Source organism: Apus apus, chromosome 19 (genome assembly GCF_020740795.1).
Source record: "Apus apus isolate bApuApu2 chromosome 19, bApuApu2.pri.cur, whole genome shotgun sequence".
Classification (NCBI taxonomy): domain Eukaryota; kingdom Metazoa; phylum Chordata; class Aves; order Apodiformes; family Apodidae; genus Apus; species Apus apus.
The window spans coordinates 568,385-595,687 of NC_067300.1; the positions used below are offsets into that span (position 1 = coordinate 568,385).

General features: G+C 54.7%; 2 protein-coding genes across 9 annotated transcripts in view; both read right to left on the bottom strand.

Moving 5' to 3' along the window:
- RABL6 (RAB, member RAS oncogene family like 6) overlaps positions 1 to 27,303 on the bottom strand; it is a 292,198-nt gene that overhangs the window by 117,367 nt on the left and 147,528 nt on the right. The gene's annotated exons all lie outside the window — the stretch shown is intronic.
- EXD3 (exonuclease 3'-5' domain containing 3) overlaps positions 1 to 27,303 on the bottom strand; it is a 286,268-nt gene that overhangs the window by 27,675 nt on the left and 231,290 nt on the right. Inside the window, exon 20 of one of the 8 annotated variants that reach the window (XM_051636484.1) lies at positions 3,522 to 4,457. The exons of the other annotated variants lie outside the window; for them this stretch is intronic. Within the exon in view, the coding sequence (XP_051492444.1) occupies positions 4,041 to 4,457 (417 nt within the window). The 3' untranslated portion in view covers positions 3,522 to 4,040. Of the gene's footprint in view, positions 1 to 3,521; positions 4,458 to 27,303 lie in introns of those variants that run through there. 8 annotated transcript variants of the gene reach the window in all.

Genomic DNA, 27,303 nt, shown 5'->3' on the forward strand with positions numbered 1-27,303 from the left:
TCCCAGATGTTTATTTGACTCAGAAATTTCCAAAGTTCAGCAGCTGGGGGGAGACGACCAGCCTGGGGACACAGTGGTCCCTGTGAAAAGATCCAACCCAAAGATCATCTGCTTCCAAAATCCTGTCCTTTGCTTTCCTCTGGGTTTTCCAGGGAGCAGAGGACAGCTTGGCCTTGATCCCCTGAGAGGGCTTTGCTGCTTGCCCAGCATGCCTGCAGGACTGTGTGCCACCAGGGAGCACAGGGAGGCAGTGCCACTGGCTTTGTGTCACCAAGGTGTGGGAACCAGCACACACCCTTTGAGCAGCACCACTGGAAAACCCAATGAGGCTGGACCTGGTGTCCTGGTATTTACAAGGATGAAGGAGAATGAAAAGAGCACAAAAGGGCCCAGCAACAAAGGCAGGTGCTGCTGGGAACAAGGCGGGGGGGGGGGGTATAAATCAGCAGAAAGGGGCACAGCGGCTTGAAGATCCCTCGTGGATCACCTGGGTGCCAGGACAGGTACAGGGATGGTTAGTGGGCAGAGCCTGGCACAGCAGCCAGACCTCCCCACACTACTGAACACAGACCTGGGCCATCAGCTGCAGGAAATCCTCAGAACCTGGTTTGTAGCACAGACTGTAGCTCCAAAAAACCCCACCTCTGATGCTGTAACGTCTGAACCAAACATGCGGAGGGGACACAGTGGTGCTGAGCTGCTGGCATTGATGCTCATCTATAGCACCACTTGTCCCACCAGAACATGACCCAGGGGGAGCAGTGAACCAGCTCTGCCTCACTGGGGACGCACAAAGCACCAGGATTCCTTTGTGCAACCTCAGTACATAACAGGTCACCCAGGAAAGGGTTACTACAAACCCCTGCCATTTCTAAGATGGAGCGGTGGGAGTCTTGCCCCAAAGGAAAGGCCAGGAGGGGAGTGACAGCCCAGGTGATTACACTTGTAATTTGGCATCCTGTGGGGGTGGAATTTGGCAAAACTGGTCTCTCCTGCTCTGAGGACATTCCAGCTCCCCACACGAGCAGTCTGAATTGAACTCCCTCAATGAACACAGCAGCCGGGGGTCTAACCCAGCTCAGGCCCCCACAGCTAGTGAAGCAGCAGCATTGTGCTCCCATCGAACCCCAGCAGGGCTCTGGGCCTCCAGCCACCACCACTGCTGCTGTGGTTCCTGCCACTGGGCAGGCAATTGCCCCTGGGAACCCTCACCCTGGCAGCTGGGCCACCCCTGCAGAACACTGTTACCCCAGAGAAAATGGCATCATCAAATGTACCCGGTGTCCCCCAGGATGGCAGGTCTTGCAGCCCTGGAGGGGCTATGGCCACACAGGGGGGCTGTCCCCAGGTGCCACAGACTCACAGGGCTTGTCCCCCTCCTAAGCCACTGCAGCAGGATGGGGTGAGAGGCTGGATTTAAGAAGGAATCTTGATTTTTCTAGGAAAAGCAAGGCAGGGCAGCGGGGCCCCGAGATCCTCCCTGTGCTGAACTGCCCATGCTCATGGGTGCCCCCAGATCCCAGCCCACCGAGGATGCCCCAGGTGGCCCTGTGAGGCCCTGTCCTGGCACAGACACAGCTGCAAGGCAGCGAGGGAGGTGACTCGGGATGAGGAGGTGACAATGGGGATGCAGCCCAAAGACACTCCACATCGGGCAGGACACCTGCCAAGGGGGCTCACCCCACACCCGGTCCCGAGACCGCATCCCTGCCGGGCACTGGGACCCGCAGCCTCCCTGCAGAGCCCAGAGCTGGGGACTTTGTGACACTGTGATAGGGGCGATGAGGGGCCAGATCCTGACTTATTGGCAGTTTCCCAGGGTCTTCTGCTGGCTGCCCCCCACAGGGACACGTGTGCCTATGGGGATGGGATCAGGGCGCGGGAAGGAAGCGGGGACAAAGGCACCGCGCTCCTCCTCCCTGCTCTTGGCAAGGCCAGGAGACTCTGGCTGGGAAGGGAAAAGGTTCCCAGGGCAAAGGTGTTAAATACCCTTCTCCCGTGCTGCTGTCACCTCGCAGTCCCTGGGGTGTGAGAATCAGACTCTATTATCCCCTCATTAGGAACTAACATACTGTACTAACCTTTTCACATGAAAGCTGTGGTCTGGTCGCCAACAAAAGCTGATGTTTGGTTCCCAGGAGTGGAAAAAAAAACCCACAACCCTACAAGCACTTAGCAGGGGCCTGGGGACCAGTTGTTTCTGCTGTCCCCATGCAGAGCAGGCAGATGCTCCAGGTGGAGGAAGGGGCTCCAGAGGTGAGGGTCCAGCTGGGCATGCAGCCCCGTTGGAGTGGAGCAGAGGAAGTCCCCTGGGCCTGAGGGGTCCTTCTGTCAGACCCAGAGATGGCTTGTATCCCTCTGGCCTGTCCCCTCTCCCTGGGGATGGATGGGCTGTGGGTAGGGGTGTAAGGGGGCCTTCCCCCTCCCCGGGGTTTGCACTGCAGGGACCCTTCCCCATCAGGGCACAGTGCCCTGCTGGCCCCTAGACAGGGGTCCCAGGCTGACAGACCATCTTCAACCTCTGCTCACCCCAGGCTCCCCATAAGCAGTTTTTAGGGCTCAGTCCGGTTCTCCCCACACCATTGACCAAAGCACATTGGGATTTACAAGATCTGAAACTCCCACTCCTCTTCAGGCTACCCTGAAAGGTGGGAAGTGAGGCTGGGAAAGCATCACCGGGCCATGGAAAAACCCATCTGCACAACACCTGGGGCCCCAGCTCAGCATCTGGAGTGGCCAGATTTTATGAGCTCATAGCACAGCAGGCAATGACTGCCCTGGGAAATGTGGTGGCAGCAAGGATGGGATGTGCATCACCAGGGACCACATCTCCCTGCCCCAGATGTTGGCAGACATCACCCAGGAAGATGAATAGTTGGGGTAACATCCTCCTTCATTAAATTGAGCTTCTGCCCATCACAGCTGCTTGATACTCAGATAAATAAGGGACTGGAAGAGCCATCTCAAAATAAAAAGAGTTTTCCTGGTACCTTCCCTTCAAAAATATCTGCTCTGCCCCATTTTTGGCTGGAGACCTTTGACAGCTTGGGTAAGTGGGCTTGAGAGTGCCCAGGGCCCCAGCAGTGCTGAATGCCTGATGAGTCCCACACCTGGAGACACATTCCTGCCTTCCTGCATGGCTGTGTGACCCCACAGATTTCAGATTCACTGGCCACCTTGCAGCCTTGACCAGCTCCACACCCCTGAAGAGGAAAGCAGGAGTAAAGAGGAATGTGTGCCAAGTTTTTCCTTTTTTCTTCCCCTTCCTCCTCTGCCTGCCTCCATCTGCAGTCAGCTGTGAGGGCAGCTCCCTCTCTGACCCCACGACCTGCCCATCCCTAAGGGCTGGAGGACTCTTCCAGGTCCCCCAACTGTCCCTGGTGTGGGGCAGGGGTGGGGTGACCTTCTGCTCCCCCAGCTCTGTCGACGGGTCCCATTACAAAGAAGCTGGTGGTTTTAGCATTGCAACCACATGTTTATTAGATCCTGGCCTGAACTCACTAAGCTGTTTCGCACAGGCCACCAGTGACAGTTTCCAGAGCTGTCCCACTGCCATGGGATGCTGTGAAGGTGTCAGCAGTGCTACATGCTGGTCTGCAAAGTAATTGAATTAAAACCAGTGACATGTTTCAGTGCTGCCTGGCTGCTCCTCTCTGTGACACGGCAGGATGAAGCAGCCTGGGGTGGCCCAGAGCTGCTCTCTTGGGCTGGCTCAGCTGCTCTTTTTGGAAGGTCACTTTTCTTCTCAATTGCTGCAGTCAGATTGGGGTCATCAGGTTTGATCTCAACATGTCAGAGGACTGGAATTCAGGAGGAAGCAGAGGCATGATAAACGCAGGCTGGCTCCTGGTACGTTTCTAGGCTGGTTTCAAAAAACTCTCGGTTCACTCAGTGTCTGGCAGACAGGCTGGAAACCTGGTGGCAGGTTTAGTTCATGACACAGATTCCTATCTGCCAAGCCAGCACTGCCTGTGGCAGCACCTCTGCACACACGTGTCCATGTCATGGAGATGAGCATGCAGGGAAGTTCTCACTGTTGTTCAGAAATACCTTCGAGCCACAAACTGAGCCAAGGCCATGGCCATGAATTTCTTTGCAAGTTGAGAAGCAATCCTTACCCAGAAGCTGCAGTGGACAAGGCTGGAGGAGGGAGGGCTGGTGCAGAGGACAGGCACAGAGCTGAGTGGGGACCCTCTTCCCCCTCGCCATCGTTCCAGGGCTTCCCAGTGCTGACCAAATCCCACAGGTCCTGAAGAGGTTGGTGCTCTGCTGGGAGAAGCAGACAGAGCACTGCCAAACTCACTGCAGCTGTGAGAACCAAGTGGCCAGGAGGGTTTGCCTGGTGCCTTCAGCCCAGCTGGGCTCCCTGGAGCTCCTCCCCAGCTCCCCACGGCGAGGGTGTCCAGCGAGGGCCACGTGCAGCTTGATCGTGCCCAGGGCAGGTGGCAGCCCCTGACCTGCCAGGAGAGCAGCCAGGAGACACAAACCGAGAGATGCTTTAGAGGGTGGTTCCAGATTTTACACCTTCTCTCCCCCCGAGGTCTGCCTGAACCCAGCCATTGCAAAGAGGTTCAGCACCAACAAAGCCACTCTGAGGAAACGAAAATTCACTTCAAATGCAACATTTTAAGCTGAAACAAGTGATTCTGCCCCCCATTTTGCAGCTTCTGTGCAGAGATGAGCACATTGCAGTCCGGGTCATGCAGACGCCAAGTCAGACACCTCTTTGGCTCCATCAGCATCCTCACCCAATGCTCCCTGCAGGTCCCCAAAGTCTTGCTGGTGCCCACCTGCCACATCTGGGGGCTCAGTGGCCTTTTCCTCACTGCCCTGTGCTTGTGGCTGCAGCTGGTCAGGGCCGCTGGCCACCACCAGCCGGCCACGAGGTCCAGTAGACTGGCATAGCTCTGGGACACTGTGGAGGGACAGGGCTGGAGGATAAAACCCTCTAAGCTCTGCCCGAGGAGCCTGGGGCCAGCCCTGGGAGGTGCAGCAGGGTGGAAGCTTCTCCTCCTCAGCCCCATCTCATGGGTACCTGCAAGGTTAAGGCTGTTCAAAGCAAAAGCCCAGGTTTTGGCACAAGTTCTTGCATACAAAAATGATACACAGAAATGAAAAACAGGCCTTCACCAGGTACCTCTGGGGAGAAGCAGCTTGTGCTTTGGTCTTGGACACTCAGCCTCAAAGTCCAAGGCAAGTCCCAGTACAAACATGCAAGTCCCAGGCTTGCTGGGGAAGGTGGGGGTGCCCACTGTCACCCCTCTGCATGAGCCACTGAGGACAAACCCCACCAATGCAGAAGGGTACAGGGACCTCTGAAGTAGAGTGTCCTTGGAAGTCCAGGATATACCTGCTCAGCCAATGGTGACTGCCCACAGGATTCACAGAATCATAGACTCACAGACTGGTTTGGATTGGAAGGAACCTTAAAGATCATCCAGTCCTAACCCCCCTGCAAGGGCAGGGACACGTCCCACCAGCCCAGGCTGTTCCAAGCCCCATCCAACCTGCCCTTCAACACTGCCAGGGATGGGGCAGCCACAGCTTCCCTGGGCAATTTGCTCCAGTGTCTCACCACCCTCACATTAAAGAATTTCCTCCTAATGTCCAACCTAATTCTCCTTCCTCTCTTCCAGTTTTAAGCCATTACCCTTGTCCTCTCCCTCTCTGCCCTTGTCCCAAGCCCCTCCCCAGCTTTCCTGGAGCCCCTTCAGGCACTGGAAGGTGCTCTCAGGTCTCCCTGGAGCCTTCTCTTCTCCAGGCTGAACATCCCAACTCTCCCAGCCTGTCTCCAGAGCAGAGCTGCTCTAGCCCTTGGATCATCTTTGTGGCCTCCTCTGGACTTGCTCCAGGAGCTCCATGTCCTTCTAACCATGTTGGGTACCCCAGAACTGGACCCAGCCAGAACAGAGCAGGAGTGTCCTCCCTTGACCTGTTGTTCCTGCTGCTGGGGATGCAGCCAAGGACACGGCTTTCTGGGCTGCAGTCACACACTGCTGCCTCATACTGAGCTTCTCAACATGAGTCCTGCTCCTCCAGCTTTAGGCTTGGCCAAAGGATGGTACATAACAACCAGGAACCTGCGGCGGTGCTGCCTGTGCCCTGCTGAATTACAGAGATGCAGAGATGGCAGGGGAGGCTCTGCCAGACCAGACTGGCACAGCCACGCCTGTGCAGAGTACCCAGGTGGTCCCAGCGCAGCTACATCTGCACCTGCACCCAAAACCCCGGGGCTGGGCTCAAGGGAGCACAGGGTGCAACGGAAGCATGACACAGAGGCAGGAACCACGCCAGGTTTGCTGTGCCTGTGCCACTCAGCCAAGGCACCAAGCCCTGTCCCTGTCCTCACCACGCTCAAAACACAGATGAAGACTTTGCCCGTGGCCGCGTTGCTGCTGTGTCACCCCTGCCCGGCACCTGGCTGGGCCATGGGGACAGCCCGGGCAGCAGGGAGGGAGCGGCGTGGCTGCCTTTGTGCAGGCACAACCCCTGCACCCCTTCTCCTTGGGCAAACACCCCCAGAGCCTCCCAGGTGGGTGCTCAGCAGGTCCTGCGGGCACCTCGGGAGGACGGCGGTGCCTGGGAAAGCCCGGCGCTGGCGGCCGCCGTCCCGCTGCGCGGCGGGGATGAGAAGAAAAACAACCCGTGGGGCTTCCCCCACCTCCCGCCCTCGCCCCGCGCCGCGGCCCCGCGGGCTCTTTCATCTCGCAGCGCCAGCGGCTCTTTCATCTCCCGCCCGGAGGTGCGAACGCGTCCTCCCCGCCGCGGGGCCGGGGCTGCACCAAACGGCCTGCCCGGAGCGGGGCGGTGCGTGAGGGACCTCGGTCACCTCTGCGGTCAGGAAAGTATTCAGAACCCTCAAACTGTGGCTGCTCCCAGGCGCTGGCAGAGAAATCGAGGCACCAGGATTTCTTCTGCTTCTCCCTCCAAATAAGACCCCGTCGGGTTCGTGTCTAGTCTCTTTCACATTTGCTGCAACTCAACTCATCTTTGTAACCTTGTACTGATGCAAAGGAGCCCACTGGGACAGGGAGCACCCCCACAGGCACAGGGTCGTGCAATCCGGGCCTTCCCAGCCCTGGAGGACGAGGCTCCCCAGCCCTAAAGCCTGAAGGAAACGTCCCAGTGGAAGTGCCCCTGCCACCCTGCCTGATCTCCAGCCCAGGTCGAAGGGAAGCTCACCATCATCCTGGCAAACAAGCTGGCAGTTTATGGTCCAGCTATGGCTGGATTTGGATTCTGGTTTAACAGTGACCCTGGAAGTTGCCCCATGGACACAAGTCCCAGCTGAGAGCACCAGCTTTCAAGCCTGCTTTCTGGCTGCTCCAATGCTGAGCAGTGGAAGCACTCAGCATCTGTTGTTAATAGAATTGTTTGGTACAACTGCAGCAACCAAAAGGTTAATATCCATCCAAACATAATCTAACCCCGCAAACCGGCCACAAAACTCTGCCCTGCAAAACCTAACAGTCCATCTTAACGCAGGCTGAGGCTCCCAGCCTGCCCTCCCCTGCCCAATGCAACCATCCTGGCCACTCACCTGTTCTTGCATTTACTGTTTATCCTTCTAACTCATGAAACACAACCTGACTGAGGGCATTTCTCCTCCCCTGGGACACTCAGCAGCAGGGTTTGCAGAGCTGGGTGAGGGGCACATGGGCTCAGCATCCTGCTGACATAAAGATGTTGGATCCTCAGGTGTCCCAGACAAATGTCTGAAGGACTCCAGCCAGAGAGATGTGGTCTTTTAGGACAAAGGGACAATTGCCCTTGGCCCTCTCCCAGCATCAGAATAAAGGCAGAAGCTCCACAGCACCTTATCCAGCTATCCCTGCCATCAGATGGTGGCAGAGTGTCCTGCTTTGAGCCAGGATAAAGCCAATTTTCTTCTGATTCTTTTTTCCTTCAGTGAACTCTCTTTTAAGTAGCAGCAAGTGTTCCAGCCTAGTGGACTGATAATACTGGAATGTCTATGAATACTGCTGAGACATCAAGGGCACTTTGCTCTGCTTGTTGAATCTGCTGTTTTGGATACTAAAGGAGCAGAAGAGTCGTATCTACAACCCTCATCCTCATCCGTATCTCCATCCCCATCCTCATCCTCACCCTTATCCTCATCCTTATCCTTACCCTCAACTTCATCCTTGTCCTTATCCTCAACCCCATCGTTGCCTCACATCCATGCACACTCCATGCAAAGTCCCAGGCTCACCAGGAATGCCCCAGCCTTGCCAAGTCAGGACCTGGGCACAAGTGGATGGTGGCAGTGGCACATGGTGTGGTGGATCCTTGTCCCCGGGACACACACAGTTCTGGGAAGGCATTCTGGGCAAGGCCCTGAAAACGTGGCCAGGTGGCCACTTGCTGCTTCCACCCACCAGGGAGGACCCAGATCACTGCATGCTGAAAATCCCACTTCTTGGAAAGCTGTTCTCATTCATTTCATGGCTCTTTGAAAAAAAAAATTGGCTGTTGCCCAGCCCTAACAGAGCTGGGCTGCCCCTCCAGCTCCTAAACTCCCAAGTGACCTCCCAGAATATTTCTATGGCTGCCCACACAGATTTCCCAGGAAGGCCAGTGAGTATCCTTGGCGGCAGAGCAGCCACGTTCCCGCTGTACCACTTGGGCAGTCCCATTAACCAGGGTAATCTCAGCTCATGGAGGAGGCTTTTGTTTTTCCTTACAATGTGGCAGGACCCGGTGGCAACAAACGTATTCTCTGTTTTTCCCCATTTGCCTCCCTGCTGGACACAAAGCCTGTGGATCCCCTTTGGATATAGCTGCTTAGACCATTTGGCTTCGACTCATTTGAGCATTTGGGGACAGCTCTGGAGTCACCCTGGTGATCCCTGTGCAGATCCTGGAGAACAGGAGAGAAGTCAGAGCCTTCAGCAGCAAAATCAGGTTTCAGAGGGGATACGATGGCTGGAGCGAGTCCCAGCCTTGGGGCTTGGCTCATTTGCTGAGATGTAAGAAGAAACGTGCAGAGCCGGACCAGGCCCAGGCAGCTTGCAGGGTTCAAGGTCACCTGCAGCTCCTCACTGTCAGGTCACAGGGGGAAAAGCCAGGGACGGGATGGAGGGATTTTCCCAGCAGGCTCCTGCCCTGGCAAGCTGCCTGTCCCCACATGCTCCGCAGTGCTGCAGTGAGCCCCGGCACCAGATGCAAAGCAGCTGAGTTTCATTCAGCTGCTGAGGGCAGCTTTCCTGCACACCCTCAGTGCTTTGGAGGGGAAATTCCCTGCCTGTCCTCTTCCCGAAAAGAGGCCGGAGCAGGAGCCGGACCAAGGCATGGGTCAGATCCAGCCCTTGGCTCTTCTCCCACCTCTCTCAGGGTCTCCAGTTGGAGATTAAAACTGTGTAAGCAAAGAAGAGCCTGAGGATGAGGAAGATGCTCAGCCCATCAGCAGGTGTCTGGTTGGGGTGAGAGTGGACACCACAGACCCCCTGGGATTTGCAGGCCAGGAGCTGCATTCTCGTCCAGCAGCCCTTTCCCGGCATGAATTTTTGGCATGGTCCTGCCTCACCCCCTCCCTCTGGGAAATGTCACTGATAACACTGGGGCTGAGATAAAGGAAAACGCCTCCGCATTCCCACCCACTTGTCTACTGGAGCATCAGTCCTGCCCAGCAAGGACTTGGGGGGAAGCACAGCTCTGGGCCCTGCAGGCGATGCTTGGCTCTGTGGGACCCCCCCGAGCATCTCTCCTGGCCTTGTGAGTGGGTCAGCAGACACGGGCACTGCTGGGACTGCTGGCCCCGCTCCGGGCTGGCCGGTCGGGTTCCCACGTACCCCCTTGACGTCACCCCGAGAGTGCAGGAGTGAAAGGGGGGCCCTCAGGCGCCTGACAATAGCGCTTTCCTTCCCCATCAATAGCAGTGAGAGACACGCTGGGCTGACACGGAACTGTGCACAACAAAAGCCAGTGTCCGAACAAATCTTCTCAGGCACTAGGTCCCCCGGGTGACCCGGGGTTAGCCCGGACTTTTGCTCCTGCCTGGCCCTCCAGAGCAGGAATGTCCCTCCGCGCTGCGCCGTGGCTGGTTCCCACGCTTCCAACCTGCTTTGCTATTTATCAGCAACCAGCCTCTAATCCCCTTTGTGAAGGTCTGATTCAAGCTCAGCACAATGTGGCAAAAAGGGAGGGGGTGGGTGGGAGATGAAGGAGGGGAAAACAGTCCCAAAGAATGAAAATCAAACCCTTTACCTTTTCCCCTCTCCCCAGTGATGGTTCCCTGGGGAGTCCCGAGGCTGTCACCTCTCTGGCAGTGCCAGGCTGCACGGGAGCCAGGCGGCTCAGCCTGCTGGAACCGGCTCATGGTTGGATGTGATGGCATTTGAAGAACACACATAAACAAAAGCACCTGTGTCCCCTCATGGGTTAATTCTGCTTTGACACTTCCTGCTCCTTCACAACCCCCATCCTGCCCCTCATCCTGCCACAGCTTCACCCATCACCTCCAGGGATGCACCCGCACTCCTCATGTTTTCCCAAGAGGGATGGAGGAGTGTGCTGGACCATCATCAGGGGGTGTCCATGGGGAAAGAGGGAACACGAATCCTGATTCCCTCCCGTTCCAACCACCCCAGAACAGTTTCCCCCTGCTACAGCAACATTCTCTCTTCCCAAACTTCTTTGGAAGGAAATAGCCCAACTATATTTCCCCAACCCCACAGTGGTGAGAGCTGGGTGCAGATGCCCTGTGTTGGACTCTTGCTCCATCCTTCTCAGATCTCCACCAACTCCTGTTTGTTTAGGGGAGGATTTGCAAGCCTTTCCCCAAATAACTTTGGAACAAAACAGTTTCCAAAGGCTGCACGACTTACAAATGAGGGGTTTCAAGCTTTTGTTCTAAATCCAATACTGTTTTCTTTGAAAACAGTGGAGGAAAAAAATAAAAGAAGAGACGACCTCGAATACTAATCTTGTTAGGTTAAACTGTTCGCTAAACAGATGGAGGTGGAAGGCAATGGAATTTCTGTCTTTTTGAGGAAGGGGTTAGGTTTGTAGGGCACAGAGGTCATTCTGGGCAAACTGGCAGCTTTGCTCTTTGTGTCACAAGAGCAGGGAGAAAGTAGAGTGGCAAAAAAGCTCCAAGCTGAGATGGTTCGTGAGGTTTAACCCTCCATTCTTCTGAGGGTTTTGCAGGATGAAGCCCCCGAGCCCTGCTCCATGTGATGGGGTTACTCCAAGCCAGCACAAGGCCAAGACACCTCAAATGGGAAACACTGAGAAAGACCCTGTTGCTCCCCAATGCCACAGCACCTTGGGATGCCCCAAGGAAGACCTTTCCAAACAGCACCTCTGCCCCTTGGCCCACCTGGGGAGGACACCAGGGATGGTAGCTCCAGCCTGGCCACCAGTGGGACACGCAGCAGCTGCTGGGACCAGCTCCCAGGCTGACTTCATGTGACGGCTGTTGGGCTTTTGCACCCCCTGTGCTGCAACACACCATGCTGGGCTGCGGGGCTTGCCTGGGCCTGGCAGGGTGCAGCATCCACAATGCAGCTGCCCTGCACCCCGTGGCACCCCATGGGTGTCAGCAGTGAGGGGGGTCATCCTGGAGGAGAGCACTGCCACCTAACTGAGCAACATCAGGATCCAGAGGTGCTGTGAGACACCTGGGACCCCACAGAGAGCGATAAAAGCTGCTGGGTTTACTCTAAATCACACCGGGTGTGCTGGTTTGGTTCTGTCATGGTTTAGGTAGCAGGGGAGGGTCCTGTAAGAAGCTACTAAAAGCTCCCCTGGCTCAGGTGGCCAAGGCCGAGCCATTAGAGAGACAATAGATGCACCTCTGTGATTAACATATGAAATAATTGACATAAGACCTGAAGGCAGAGAGAGTAAGGGAGAAGAGCTGAGCTGGAGAGGTGAGAGCAGTGCCAGAGTGGAGATCCTGAGCTTGGTGAGGAAGAAAGGGAAGGAGGTGCCCAAGAAGAAGTTCTCCTACAGCCCATGGCAAGATGGCAGCTGTCCTCCTGCATTCATGGAGGAGAAACATGGTGGAGCATCCCCTGAAGGTGCCAGGAAGGGTGAATGTGGAGCTGCAGCCCATGGACTTGGAGCTGCAGCTGTGGAGGACCCTACACCAGGGGAAGTGCCTGTTCTTGAAGCACCCATGACCCTGTGGGCAGCACTGGAGCAGCTCCTGAGGGACTGCACCTCATGGGAAAGACACGTTGAAGAGAGGTTGGTGGAGGACTCTCTTCCATGGGATGGACCCCGTGGGGAAGCAGGGAAGGACTGTGAGGAATCCTTCTCCCTGAGGAGGAAGGAGCGGCAGGAACCACCAGACTGTGAATGGCCTCTAAACCCCAACTCTGGGGGTTTAAGGTCAGTGCAGGGTGCTCAGGCCCCCCTGGGTGCTCCTGCCTTGCCCACACTGCTGTGAATCACTCCAGCTCAGTGACAGTGCCCTGGGGAGGGCAGAGCTGGGACCCAGCCTGTGCCACTGTTATGGGCACAGGTGACCCCCCTCCCCAGGTACCTGCTGACATCTGCTTGGGGACAAATGCTGGCCAAGTGAATCCAGCTCACAACCAAGCCCCTCTTTCCTTGAGCTTTCTTGTGGGAAGAGGAGGAAAGCCAGGCTCCCTGCAGGGAGCTCCAACCTGCTGGTGTGACACCATCCTGCTGTCCCTGTGCTGTCTCTGTGCCCTCACCAGGCAGACCAGGCAGGCAGTGTGGTCCCCCCTCTGCCAGCCCAGGCCAACGGCTCCAGCCTGGGCAGTGTGGCAGGCAGTGGTCCCACCCAGCTTCCTTTCCTTCCTGCCCGTGCCTGCAGATCCTCAGCCTGCCTTTACACCAGCAAGTTGCTGGACTGCTCCAGAGGACACCTGGGGCGAAGCAGCAACAGAAATAAAAATACAAAAGTATGAAGAATTGATAAAAAAACCTCAACAACCCCGACCGGATCTGACAAACCAGCAGCCAGAAACAAGGAACCGGTGGGCGAAACCCTCAGAGGTCCACCACAGACAGGATCTGCTCCCGAGTGGCAGGAGAGGATGTGGGAAGGAAAGGGAGGAGGTCTTGAGTGTGGTCAAGGAGAGGCCAGCTGGGAGAGGTGGATAGCTGAAAGGGTGGAAGCCATTTGGGATCTGAGGAGATTCCCTCTGGGCAGTGTGCGCAGCTCTGGCTCTTGGCAATGCCAGACAACCCTAAGCACCCAAAAGTGCTCTTTAGGTCTGGACCCCAGAAGACTCTGACCCTGAGCCAAGACACAGGACAATCTTGTGCCGGACTTGGGGTCAGCCTGAAACTCCTTGAGTGTGGTTTTAAAATAAAGGGTAAGGAGAGGATGCTGGTGGCCCTTCCTGGTGGGATGTGCTCCCCTGAACTACCAGCATGGCTGAGCATCATTCAGAACAGGAGCCAAACAAAATCCCATGGGAATTCTGAGTACAGCTGAATCCCTGCTGAAATCTGCTGCTTCCAGCCAGCATCCCTGATGGTGTGGCCAGCAGTGCCTGTAGCACTGCAGAGGAGTCTCTGCAGAGGTCCTTTCTCTGCCCAGGCCAGTCCAACACCCTTCTGTGACCCAGAGAAGGGGCTTGTTGGGGGACAAGTGTCCCCTCCATGCTTGCCCGGCCATTGTTTAGCCCCGACTCCCAACAAACCACAGGAACTGAGCAGCCACGGAGCCACGGCCAACAGAAAATCATGCCAAGAGTAGGTTCAGGCATGGTCCTGGTTGGGATGAGCTCTCCCAGCTGCTTCCACCTCCCTCTTCCCCATCCCCCTGCAGACAAAGCACCCAATTATTCCTCCCTCTGGCTACAGTCATGAGCGCTTGCTGGAACAATGCAGCTGGGTCCTGCTGGAGCTGAAGCTGCCCAGCCACCCCTGTGGGAGTGGGGCTCAGGGGACACTTTGCCTCACGGCCCTCCCCAGGGGTGCAGTGACCCGTGAGGAGCAGGGAGGCCGCAGGTGCCTGGTTTCGCTGTCACAACGTGAGCAGGTTCTCAGCAGGCACTTTCAGGCCCCCAGCCCCATGTCATGCGTGGCCCAGGCTCGGAATTGGCCATCGTGTGTCCCCTCCTCCCCCGGTATTCCAAATAAACAGAAGATGTGACAATGCAGTATCCAGAAAAACGTGTGAAGAAGGAAACAAAAAGAAGAAGCAGCCAGAGTGCCCAGAGGCTCGGCTGGGGGCCCAGGGGCTGGGACAGTAAATAAATAATGGTCCTGGTGTCTGGGTATTTGTCACCTCAGCCCGCTGCCGAGACTCAGGGCTGCAGGCAGCTCCCCAGGGAGATGCATTCGAGAACAGGATGGCACCAGAGCCAGAAAAAGGACAGAAGGAAAGAGAATTGTGTCCAGTTCTGGAGCCCTCAACACAAGAAGGTCATGGAGCTCCTGGAGCAAGTCCAGAGGAGGTCACAAAGATGATCCAAGGGCTGGAGCAGCTCTGCTCTGGAGACAGGCTGGGAGAGTTGGGGTGTTCAGCTCAGGAGAAGAGAAGGCTCCAGGGAGACCTTAGAGCACCTTCCAGTGCCTGAAGGGGCTCCAGGAAAGCTGGGGAGGGACTTGGGACAAGGGCAGGGAGTGAGAGGACAAGGGGTGATGGATCAAAACTGGAAGAGGGGATATTTAGGTTAGACATTAGGAGGAAATTCTTTAGTGTGAGGGTGGTGAGAGCCTGGCCCAGGTTGCCCAGGGAAGCTGTGGCTGCCCCATCCCTGGCAGTGTTGAAGGGCAGGTTGGATGGGGCTTGGAGCAACCCCAGGCAGGGGGGTTGGATCTAGATGATCTTTAAGGTCCCTTCCAACCCAAACTATTCTATGATCTGTGTGAGCTGTTGAAGCCCATGGAGATGATGCACTTCAGAGCAAATCAGGGGTGGGTTCTTCCATACAGGAAACATCCATCCCTCTATTACCTTTTACAGAGCACCAGCTTCTTCCCTGAACTAGAAAAAGTGAATACTGTCTTTTAAAATTTATTATTTTTTGTTCTCTGAACATTTTCCCCAAGGAGAAAGCACAAGTGAGGAACCTCTCATGCTAGACAGCACCATTATATGCCTCCAGCTACTCTGCAAAGCCAGCAAGGAAAATACCAACACAGGAACCACTGGGGCCATCAGGTGTACTGGGGCCAATGTTGCTGGCCTGTAATCCCCAGATCTGAAAGCCAGGGCTGGGGTCTCTTGGGGACATGACTCCCTGAGAGATACTGGGTGAGAATTCTCTGGCTCAGTGGTCTTGAGTTTAATTCCTACCTGAGCACTGATGTGCTGTGCAAGTGGTACCTGGTGACATTCACACCTGCCCAGCCTGGACCAGTCCTGCTGACCTGCACCCCACCACAGCACCTCTGGTCCATGGGACCTGAGATTATGGCAGAACTGAAGCTCACCAGGCTTCAGGTACATGTCCAGTGCCTCCACAACATGCTTGGCAGTGCCAGGGCTTCCAGACCCTGCTTTCCTTCTCATGGAGAGGCAGGCCTCAGGGAGGCTGATGCTCCCCAGGGAACAGGAGCTGAGGGTGGCCTTGCCACCAGGACAACTCCACTGCCATGCACAAGGCAAGTGGGCAGAGCTGGGGGTCTGCCAGCCTCCACCACGGCCAGCTCATCAGGGCCAAATTACTGCCCCAGGATAAACCTCCCTGTGACCATCCAGTGCATGGCCACAGGTTTTTGCTCAGCCTGCACCTCCCTGCTGAGCCCAACTGCCTTGTAACCCCCTCCAAACATGGGCTGCAACTGTATCCCCCAAAGCCTTTCCTTCCCCAGGGTAATTTAAATGCAAGATATAAACTTGCAGTGAAACATCAGGGGATTTTTCAAGGCGGCTGGAAAAGGCTGACCATGGATTAAGACAGTGACCAGACACTGCAAACAGACTGGAGAAGAGAGGGTCATCAGAGGAGACTGTAAAATAAGGTGAGAAATTCTCATGTTCTGTAAGCAAACATCCTCATCTGTCATGTAAGGGAAAGCTTGCTGGGTGGGAAAAATGTTTGACTATCAGAAGAGAGAAATACTGGAAAGAACCTCCTGAAATTAAAAATCATGTTGGTGCCAACTATAAACATTTCAGTAGGGTCAACAAATAAAACACTCAAGCTGGCAGCTCCTCCTACACAGCCCAAACCCCAAATTGCAAATTCTTTCTGGTTACCCTGAGAAGGAAGAAAACCTCTGCCTTGCTGTGCTCCCCTTGGTGTGCAGCTCAGTTTCCAGTTCTGGCACAATTAACCTCCTCCATGGACATGCTAATGGAGATAAAATGGTCCTGGATGACAATCACACCCCGGGGCACTCCCTGACCGAATCAATCAACTTGAACAGCTACTGCTATTGCCAGAGAAAGGGATTTGCTCCACGCTTCGTGACTTACAGCAGCCCATAACTTCCTAGATAACATTTCTTTCAGCTCCACCAGTTCCTCATTGACTTCTCCACTTTATCTTAGGGTATCACATGGACGTTCACGCACCAGTGATTGCATGAGATGGTTTATATTGAGGAAGTCTGCTGGAGACAGCCAGCCCTCAGGCAAGGCTGTAATTTTTCTATACAGGGTCAGATCTTCCTTGCAGAGGTAAAAAGACCATTTTGATAAACGTGTACATCCCCCCAGCCCACCACTGAGAACCCTTCCCCAGGGTGGAGAACCGGACCCTGTCCCACAAAATCGATTGTACTTGGAGATCCTTGGATGAGGCATGCTGGGGACATAAACAGGCACTTGCAATGAATTCCCTAGCCTGGCTCCCTGTGGAGATGGTTTTAATCTGGCAGACAGAACTTCCACAACCTCTGCAAAGCAGCCACATGCACCAGTGCTGCAGAGGCGAGAGCTCATGGAGGCGATGCGGAGCAGCAGCTACAGCAACGTGCGTGTGAGTGGTTGGGCTCCCATTTCACCCAGCCCACAAAATATTCCCTTCTTCGTGAAAGACCCAGCTTCTTCTTCTGATCCTGGAACAAGGGACTTCCTGGCCATGGCTGGGGAGTGACAAGACATGGAATTTAACTATCCTGTGATACTCCTGGATTTTTCCTAGCCAGGTCTCTTGTGCTCACGTAAGGTGCTGAGTCCTGCAATCCTGCTGCATCCTGCTCCCTCCTGAAGGGGTGGAAAGGTACCCCCTCCCAGGGACAGCTGTGGACACTGGTGGTGCATGGGGCTTCAGCAGCACTCTGTGATGCCCAAGTTCCACCCTCACTGTCCTGATGAGACCCAAGAGCAACGTTGAAGACATTGCTTGATTCCTCCCCACCACAGTAGCAACCTGAGATAGACACAGGGCCAGCTGCAAGCTGCATATACTCCTAAGTGCCAGCAAAACCTGCTTAGAAAAAATGATTGTCAAAGGCAGAAGGGGGAAAAAAAAAAACAAACAAGGAATAAAAATGCATGAACTGAACTGAACTGAACAAGCTAGGGTAGAGAAAAGTCAAAGGGGAGCTGTATGCAGATTGTATCCACCAAAAGTAGCCAAAGCGCAGAACATTGCCCTGGGAGGCAGAGGTGTCTATTTAACAGCTTCTCATGTGGGCTGAAGCAACCACAACACACCGGGCAGTGTGGATAGGCAATGGGAAAGGCTGCAGCCCTCTACGGTCCTTTGTGTCCCCCAAATCCATCCCTGCTAAGATGGACATTGCCAAATCTTCCTACATGTTTGCAGCTACTGGAGAGCATGAGAAGAAAGAGAGGGGCAGTGTGGAGCCCCCAGGGGCTGGGCAGGGCTGGCCTGAGGGTGCAGGGGGCTGCTGGGGCAGTGGGGGTGCTCAGCATCATGCAGAGACCACTGGGGAAAACAGCAGGGAGGGGCTGCAGACAACCCAATGAGAACACAACTATCATCATGGGCAACTATGGGAAAAAGTGTAGTTTTTTCTTTAAATAAGTTTATCTGCCCAGAAAAAATGGTTGGACTTGGTGATCCCAAGGGTCTTCTCCAACCTGAGTGGTTCTATAATTCTATGATTTTAAGGCATCTGGGGTATTTTTCATGACAAGTTCTGATTTGGAAGGTTTTCACCTTGCTTTAGAGCTGGTTGGAAACCAGGATGGCTTTCCCAGGAGACTGGGGGTGGAGAGGATAAAACCCATCATTCTTAGCCCTGAAACTTGGTGAAAGTCTAAGAATTGGAATTAATGCCTATTTGGGGGCTTTCCTCTGCAGTGTGTATCAGGAAAACCAAGAAAAATCTGTCCCACAGGCAAGGTTAGGAGGGAGTGGAAGGGGCTGGGGGGTCCTGGCTCCCCAGGAACCCTCGGTCCCACCACAGCCCCTGCTCAGGCTGCCCAGCCCTGCTTGAGACCCTGCTTTGGACCCTGCTTAGCACCTACAGGGACATTTGCTGGCCCCATTTCCCGACACCCACAGCTGCAGACAGACATGAGCCTCTGCTATTACCCTACAGCTCTGTTGGGTCCCCAGAACCCATGGAGGAGAGTGGGTGAGCAGCCAGGGCTGGGGGATGTCTTGCTGCCACCCCCAGGAGCCCCCACTGCAAACCATAAAGGTTGTTTTTACCCAGTGCAAGAAAATCTTCCCAGAGCAGGGACTGAGGGGGATCCTGAAGCCCAAAGGTTTCTCCAGCAGCGACGACGGGTGGTCGGGGGGTGATAACCCCGCTCCCCCCACCCCCCCAGCAGCCAGGCTCCCTGCCTGTGATAAGGGCAGAAAACAGCTGAAAACAAACAAACAGTTCGAGTTAATGGGGCGGCAGTTATTTTTGGCCTAGAGGGAGTTCACACACACTGTGTTGTTTTAGTAAATAACTGTAAATGGAGCTTGTGGTGCGGGGAGCGGGCTGGGAACCGGCTCGCTCCAGGCAGCAGGGAAGAGCCGCGTCTTGTCGTGCTGGTGCTAACAGGAAACCAACTGCCTCATCTACCTTAGCACCTCTCTGTACTCACACTTTCATTGTCGCCACATCCTTCGGCAGCCACATCAGAGAGAAGCCGAGGGGGCAGGGCAGGGGCAGGCAGCCTCTCGCCGTGGGAAGGCAGCTCCGGGGCTTGTCCCTCCGGCGCCGGGGGAAGGGTCCCGGCAGCCCGAGAGATGCAGGGCAAGGAGGAGCTGCGGCTCGAGCTGCCCCCATGACATGGATAATGCAACAGCCATGTTGCCATCGCTGTCACCCCAGGGCTGAGGGAGGGGATGCAGGAGGGGCTGCAGCCCCCACTCTGGACCCAGCCACCCTTGTGCCCAGTGTGGATCAGGGCTCTCTGCTCTCCTGCCTCCCCAGCATCTCCCATGCCCAGCTGTGCCATGACAGTGCTCGGGTAAGCAGGGCTCAGAACAAGGGAGTTTTCTATGGACATGCTTCCTGCAGGAAAGCTGGGATTACCTCATGCCCTGGCCTGGAGATGGGATGTGCTCAGATACAAAAATCAACATTTTTCTTCTCTTTTTGATTTTTGTTAATTTTGTTTTGTCTGTTTGTTTGTTTGTTTTGAAAGAGTGATCACACTCTGAGGTGTCTGGGGGAAGGACACCAGGGGCCTGCAGAGGATTTTAGTGGCATTGGCTGAATTGGCCTGACTCCATAAAACAGATGCAAGTCTTTTCACTGGCAGAAAGCACAAGTCATCAGGAAAATACGCAAGAAATCAAGCAACACAACATCTCTGTAAGAGAAGGATTATTAGAAACAACCCCCTTGCATGGCCCATCATCTCAGAGCAATAAAACATGAAAATAAAAGCCAGTCATTGGGCAACGCCTGAGCAGAAGCCAGGGATGGGGACACAGGGCGAGGCTGGAGTGGCAGCATCAGGCTCATATCTGAATTTCTGTGCTGCTGCCAATTTAAATCAGGCTGCTGGTGACATTTGCTTGGGGAAGTGCTCCCTGACCCCACGGCAGCAGGACAAGGGTGTGGGGGTAATTGGGGGAAACAGTTGGGGTGCAGCCACATCGCCAGGAGCTGCAGTGATGGCCCCACACCCAGACCCACGGGAGCCAGGCTCCCTGCACCCAAGACCCTGGTGCTCCTCCTGGCTCACAACCTTCCAGCTAGAAAGGAATAAAACACACCCTGAAGACTGCTGGGAAGCCATCAGGTTTAGACATAAAAAACCTCTACCTAAAATCAGATGATAAAATCACTGTCATTTCAGAAGGGAGAGGGGAAAAAATAATCTAGCTTTCCCCCATCCTAAACCCCAGGACCACTGGGAGTTAAAACTCTCGGACCATCTTACATACAGCACCCAGATGCCAAAACTTGGGATCTTTTCACTCAATTTCTGTTGTATTTTAGATCCAACTCAGTAGGTGAATGCAGACAACTGAACGGCAGCAATGTCTGGAGACTTTCAAGACCTGTCTGGATGCCTTTCTGAGTGATCTGCCCTAGTCTTTTGGTCCTGCTCTGGTAGAGGGGTTGGACTAGATGATCTGCAGAGGTCCCTTCCAACCCCTGACATTCTGTGATGTCACTGAGCTGGGACATCAAAGGCCCTTGGGAAAACCTCCCTGTGAAAGCCAAGCAATTGGCCCACAGCCCCCAGGGCTGGCAGTGAGGTCCTGGGGGGTTCATGGACTGCAGGGGACCACGTTCAATCCAGAGGCTTTGCTCTACACTTCTGCTGAGCAGGACCTTTTCCCAGGAGAGTGGCCTGGCCAGGAAGTGAGGTGGGGATGACAATGTCCTGTCTTGTGGGGTTGTGAAGGAGAGGAAAAGGTTTGTGACATCACAAGGTTAGTGCTGAAGAGATGGAGAGGAGTAGACACTCTTTTTCCACCCCAAAGACACCTATCTGTCTCCTCTCTGTATCCTGTGGCATGAGGATGGGTGGTGCAGGTCCATGGTGCAGTGCCACAGCAGGAAGATGCTCAGTTGTCCTGCAGCACCTGGGGTGAAGGACACAGCCGAGGGCTGCCAGGATCCTCACCAACCCCAGCCAGGCCCACACTGGTGCAGCTGCAGCTGCCCAACTCCCAACTAGCTTGGGGCTGTGCTCACTTCTGCCCAGCAACTCCCAAGCCAAAGCAGCCATTAATTAATGACTTGGAATAATAAGCAAAGTGACTCTCCAGGAGCTGGTCTCATGACTGGTGCTTGTCAGGCTCCAAAGGGACACTGGGAGGCCACCCAGCTGCTCACCCTGTGCCAAAAGCACAAGGGTGGTTTGGTTAAGGAGGGAAGATCTCCTGAGCTTGGAACCCTCAGTTAGTCCCAGCTGCTGCATCTGAGACCCCAGCAAGGTCTGCATCTGCTACCAGGAGCAAATGAAGATGAACAGGCTGTGAACTCTGTGCTGCCAGTAATGCCAGCACCACATAGAGGAGCATGGCATGGCCAGGGAACATGGGGTGCTGGTGCCAGCCTTCCCCCCTGCCAGCTTCTGCCCAGGCTCCCTGGGATGGGAGCAAGCAGTCCTGGGGCTGAGGAGGGCTGGAGCTGGGGAAAGGTCACAGGAAGGGAAGAAGGAAGCCACGATGGTGGAAGCGCTGCAGAAGGCACCTGATACTATCTCAGGAAACAACCCTGTATCAGCAACTTGCAAGCTAAAATGTCTCGTGTATCCATTTCAAGGTTTCAGGGTCTTTTTTCTAGTGGAGAAGTGCCTGTGACGGGTGGCTGGGAATGCTTCTTCTGCAGGTTTCCAATCTGCCCTAAGGAATTAGCCCTTGGCTGGGGAAGAGGCTGTGTAACCCTGAAGCTGCAGCTGAATTGCAGGGAGAGGGTCAACCACCTGCACAGGGCTCACTTGCTTTTCAGTAAGAGCTCAGCAAAGGTCTGGTCTGTGCCCTGAACATGTATATCCAGAACTGAAGTTCAGAACTGAAGGCCTCTTCCCTCTGGGCTCTGTCCAGCCACCCCAAGTGTTGCTGAGGCAGGTCCCGTCCCCAGCACTTTGGGGGCAAATCCTTGCACACACCCAGTGCTACAGGCCCACTGGCTGCAAACAGGCTCGTCTTGTGCCCCAATGCTTGTGCCATGCCAAGAAAAGGCATTTGTAGCAGCTCAGGCTAAGCCTCAGTGTTTATACAGCCCACCAGAAAGCCTGCCTTGGTGGTGATACCACAGTGGTGGCTCCTGGAGACATGAGTTGAGAACTGAAGGTCTCAGAACCAGTCCTAGAGGCATCATCTGCCCCTCTGGGGGATCTGCTGCTCCCTGATTGCTGCCATGGGGAACAGAGGGTCACTTGTTGGATGATCCCATCAAACTTCAGCTATATCTGCAGAACAAGTCCTAAAACTACTCTTTGTAGGCCCATAAAAGGCTTCTTTTAATGAGCAAATAATTAGTAGATTTATCTGCTTTTAGCTACCTTGCTGTTTTATGGCCTTAGCAAAATCACTTCCTAGGGTTTTCAATGAAGTCTGAATGTGCCCTAACCCCCAAGTCCAACTCAGAGTCACCTGCCCTGAGCACCATGAACTGGGGAATACAGCTCTGGGAGGCAGGGCTGGGAGGGTCACCCTTGTTTTTAGGGACAAATAATACAGAAAAGGAGCAACAAAAGAGGAACAAGCCAAGGAAAGCCACTGGTGAAAGGCAGGGCTCTGAGAAATTCATGTAGAAGCGCGGTGAGGCCTAAAGCCCTGGAGCAGTTACAGGCAGCAGCAGCTCCCGGAGTCCTGGCAAGGGAAGGGGCTCTGGTGCCCTCTTCACAGTCGTGCTGGACTTTAGAGAGCCAGGGAAGAAAAGTAGCTAAAAAATGATGGCCTGTGGGTCAGGAAAGCTGCCTGTGCAGGCAGGGCCAGGCTGTGGAGGCAGCACTTTTCCAGGGAGGGCAGCACATCCAGCTCCCCAGAATGTGTGGGGCTCTGTGTTTGCTCTGGTTTTGTCTCTTCCAGATGCCTCTTCCAAGAGGTCCTCTCCCTGGGCCAGCTGCCCTCTGCCAGACCCAGGAACTGCACAGAGCTGGCATCCCCCTGCTGCTTTCTCCCAGGATGGATCATCCAGTGTGAGGACCTTGCTGGCAAAGGGTGGCTGAAAAGAAAATCGTTGCAGAGTTCACAGGGTCTGTGAGAAGAGTCAGAGGCCGGAGCTGCACATGCTGTGTCATTAGTGGCTTTTGCTGCTAATTGGGCACAGGCTGCCAATCTGGACTTATTCCAGTGGAAAAAGGAATCTCTTCCCTGTTTTTTTTCCCTGACAAGTCAAAGGCTAGACACCTTTAAAGCCTTTACAACTACTTAAAGCTTTCAACACTGTTGCACTTAAAAGCTTTGTTGTGGTGTGATTCTGCAGTTCATTAAGAGGCAGAGCAAACCCTCCATCGTTAGGACAGGTCTGGCCCAATGAGCCCCACTCCCACCACTTTGTTTCCTCCTGCTGTGAAATTCCCTCTGGCTTAAAAATTCCCAGAGGAAAAGACTCTGTGGGTCCTGATCCTGCTCCACCACTGAGCTGCCAGACCCACCCATGCCAGCTCCATCTTCTTAGTGGCATATTGGTTAACCTTCCATTTTTTATCAGTGTTCCTGCCTTCTCCTGGAAAGTGATAGATGTGGCTTCAACAGCCTGGCTGTACTCAGATTTACTAAGCAAAACCTTACTTGATAGAATTCTTCCAGACCAGCAGCGCCATCATTTTTCCACCGAGAGAGGGTAGAACTGTAAATCATACGTGTCTCTAGAAACAGATGATGCAAACAGGGCAATGGCAAGAAGTGCCCATCGTTTTGGAAAGGCCCTATTCTTAGTGCAGGTGACAAGAGATCTCACGTTTCAAACTCATCAAGCTGTATAAAATAATAAGCAGCTATTGCAAACTTCTGACATTTGCTCCAGAGACCTGTAAGAGCTGCTCATCTGAAGACGAGCTCCTGAGTGCAAATGCTTGCAGAGAGACAGCTCCCTCCTGCTGGTGGGTGCTGGCACCTGGCTCCCACCCTGAGCAACGTCACGGCTACACCAGCACCTCCCTCCCTGGCAGCAGGCAAGAAGCTTGAGGGGATGTGAGCAGGGGGACTCTGGAAGGTCAGGGTCCCTGCAGAGCTGGGGACCATCCTCCTGAGGATGCTGTGGGGACTAACAGGTACAGGCTGCTGGTGGGAGCCATCCTGTGGGACACAGAGGGGACACCACAGAGTGTCCTGGCAAGTGGGGAGAGCAAACCCCCATGGAGCTGACAGCTCATGGGAAAGCCTGTCCTGGGGCCTGGGCATCCTCCTACAGACACAGGAGCTGCCAGGAAAACAAATGCTGATGAGACTTGGCTGTACTGTGGGAATCAGCCTGGCTGGCTCCATGTTTTTTATTTGCAGTGCTGGTGATAAGAAAACCAGGGTGTTGTGGGAAACAGAAAGACCTTATCTCCCATCCCAAACCCCTTCTCCTGCCACAGCCTCAGGTTTTTTTTTCCCTGGTCCCTGATGCTACATGATATGAGACAGCAGAGAGTGCTTCGTGCTTCTGCTCTGTGCCTCAGCCTTCATGCAGCCCTTCTGAAAGCACCACTAAATGTCTTGTGCCAAGACATTTAGTTTATTGCCAGGATAAACCCACAAACATGTCCACAGGGTCCTCCAGAAGCACGGCAGATGCCACAGTCTGCTGGCAGGAGCTCTCTGCCCAGGTCAGCCTCCTGCCTTGCACGTACCAGAGACAAGTTTAGGTAATAACTGTCCTGAAACGAGAGATTTTGGAGGTGCCAACCCATCAGTAGATAAGGATCATACTACATGTCAAAGTATTAAGACTAGAAATACTGAAATCCCAGATAAAAAGGACTAACAGCTCATGCACTGCAGGTGCACTTCTGAAAACCAGCAGAAAGAGGTGGCTCTGAAATCTGCAGGCACCTCTGCAGTGTATGAAGCATTGCCCATCCTTCCAGTCCTCCAACTCCCTAGGCAAGCCTGGAGATGTGGATGCTACTGTTGAATTTCCAATAAAAACACAACCATTAACTTCCTTCTCATTCATGGCTGTCAAGCACTTCATCTAATAGCTGCAGTATGGGTTAGAAACTGATTGCATTAGACAGTTTAATAGAGAACATACTGGTGGTGGAGCGTTACAGCCAAGACTCACACAAACCAGGACCAAAGACAGACCCTTGAATCCCTGCTCAGACTCTGAGTAAAGCCCTTATGGAGCCAGAACAGCAGCTCTAACTCTTGATGGTCCCTGATCTGTAATTAACCCAGTTTGCTGGTACTTGTCACATTCATTATCTGCCTCCTGGACTCATCAGGAGCCTGTGCTGAGGCTGGGGACACTGCTGCACTGGGCTCTGTATGAACAGCAGATAAAAATAAGAGTTCAGGCTCCTGAGTACATCCCATATGGATGTTTCGATGCTGGCTGAAGGCTCCTGAGCTCAGGTGCTGTGGCCATGGAGCTCAACCCCAGCCCAAACTCTGCCCCAAAAGCGAAACGAGCTGAGCCAGGGCATCAGTGCAGCATCTGCCTGGGGGCAGCTGTTCCCAATGCTGTAGCCATGAGACCCTGACACTCCTGCCCAGTGGTTAAAGCCATCCCCTGTGCTAAAGCCCCATGGGACCAAAAGTGCTTTAAAAATGCCAGTTTTGGGCCCTTTGTTTTGGAGAGCCTCAGATGGAAGCTTTGCCCAAATCTCCCAAAGCCAAGACCTGGACATTACATCCCATTGATGCCCGTGCCCAGGGGCAGGTGCCTGCCCCCAGCTCCCAGCCTCCAGGATGCTCCACAGCCCAGCCCCAGCCTGGCAGGGATGGCACAGCCTGGGCAGGGGTAAGGGCTCAGCCCGGCCCTCAGCTCCAGGAGTGAACTGGAGAGCCAAGTATGGCTGTGGAGCCCATGGGAACACGGGGTTTCAGCCTCATCTCTCCTTCAGCAAAGGGGCCCTGCAGGTGTTGGGAACCAACAGGGGTTCAGCAGGAGGCAGGACCAGGGCTCAGCCATGCCCCTGATCCACCTCCAAGTGACTCCTCTGAACACTTCCTGTACAAGCAAGCAAGAGCAGAGCCTGGTGTTGCCAGCAGCACTTTCAGCCTTTTCCCAGTCCCTTTTTTGGTCCCTGTCCCTCAGTGAGAGCCTGTGGTGCACGAGGGATGGAGACATCTCCATTTGGATCTAGCCTTTACTAACAGCAACAGAGATGGAACCGTCTGGGAAGGAAGGAGACAAGAAAGAACCCTGACCCTGGTAAAGAGAAGAGAAGGGGATTAAAGGAAGGGATTAGCAGGGAGAAAACTGAAGGTCATCCTCAGTGAGAAAGAAATGAGGCAGCAGTGCCTGCTCTGCCCGGCCACCCCTCCGGCCCCCGCCCCGGCTCCCAGCGGCGCGGCACCTCCTTTGTGTCTCCCGTGACCCAGGGATTATGAGTGTGGGAACAGGGCCTGCCGGGTTCCCTGCATGATGCTGTGGCCTCACACACTCACAAAGCCGAGGACAAGTCCTTGATGGGGGGGGGGAGGTGGTGAGAAATGGCTCCTGCTGTGGCTCTTTGCTGGGAGGCTGGTGGGCTGGGGGGGCTGCTCTGCCCTCTCTCTTGCCCCATGCTTGCAGCTCTGTTGGAAGGGTACCACGGGGCTGCCAGGGCCAAAAGCAGAGCTGACACACAGGGCCGTCCCCTGGTACATAGCAGTGACACTGGTCACCTCCCATCACCTCCACCCAGGGCAGCAAACGCCCTTCGTGTGTGATGTGGGGCCATCCTGACCTGGCTGGGAGGTGCTGTTTGTGCAGAGCCCAACGCTGGATGTGAGAAACCTGGCGAACCAGAGAGTCCAGCCCCTGCAGGAGCTTCAGTAAAGACTGCACTGGTGCATCCAGTGACATGGCTGATGGTGGTCCTCACTGTGGCAGTGACAGCCTGGGTGAATCCTGATGTGGGTATTTCATCTGATCCCACTGCACTCTAGAAATCTCAAAGACACAAGAAGTCCTCACAAGCCCTCCTGCTCCTTTCCCCCTCTCTCCATGTCAAGGAGCCATGGCAGGAACATGGTCCCACCAGTGCACCTCCAGCTATTGGCCTTGAGGATCCCTCGTGGCCTGGTCCTGCCAAACACCCTCCCTGTGGGAGCAGAGCCCACCTCTGCCCCTCACATCTCCTCCCAGCTCACTTGTCCATGGGGCACCTCTGCTCCACCAGCAACCTCTGGTTTAGATGGTCTCACCATGGCTCTCCTTCAGCACCTGGACCATCCCAGCATCCCTCTGGGGACAAAGGCTGGCCACAGGGATCAAAGCAGAGGGAACAGAAAGGGTTTGACAGGAACATCAGCTCCCAGAAAGTGTCAGAAAGGCGAGCCTACTACTAATTAGAAAATGTCTGTCATGATTATTATCTGAACAATCCCGGTAAGCAAGGCTCCTTACCTTAGGAAAAAAATGGATGTTGGCTCCAATGGTCCACAAATATAACAGGCCACTGTG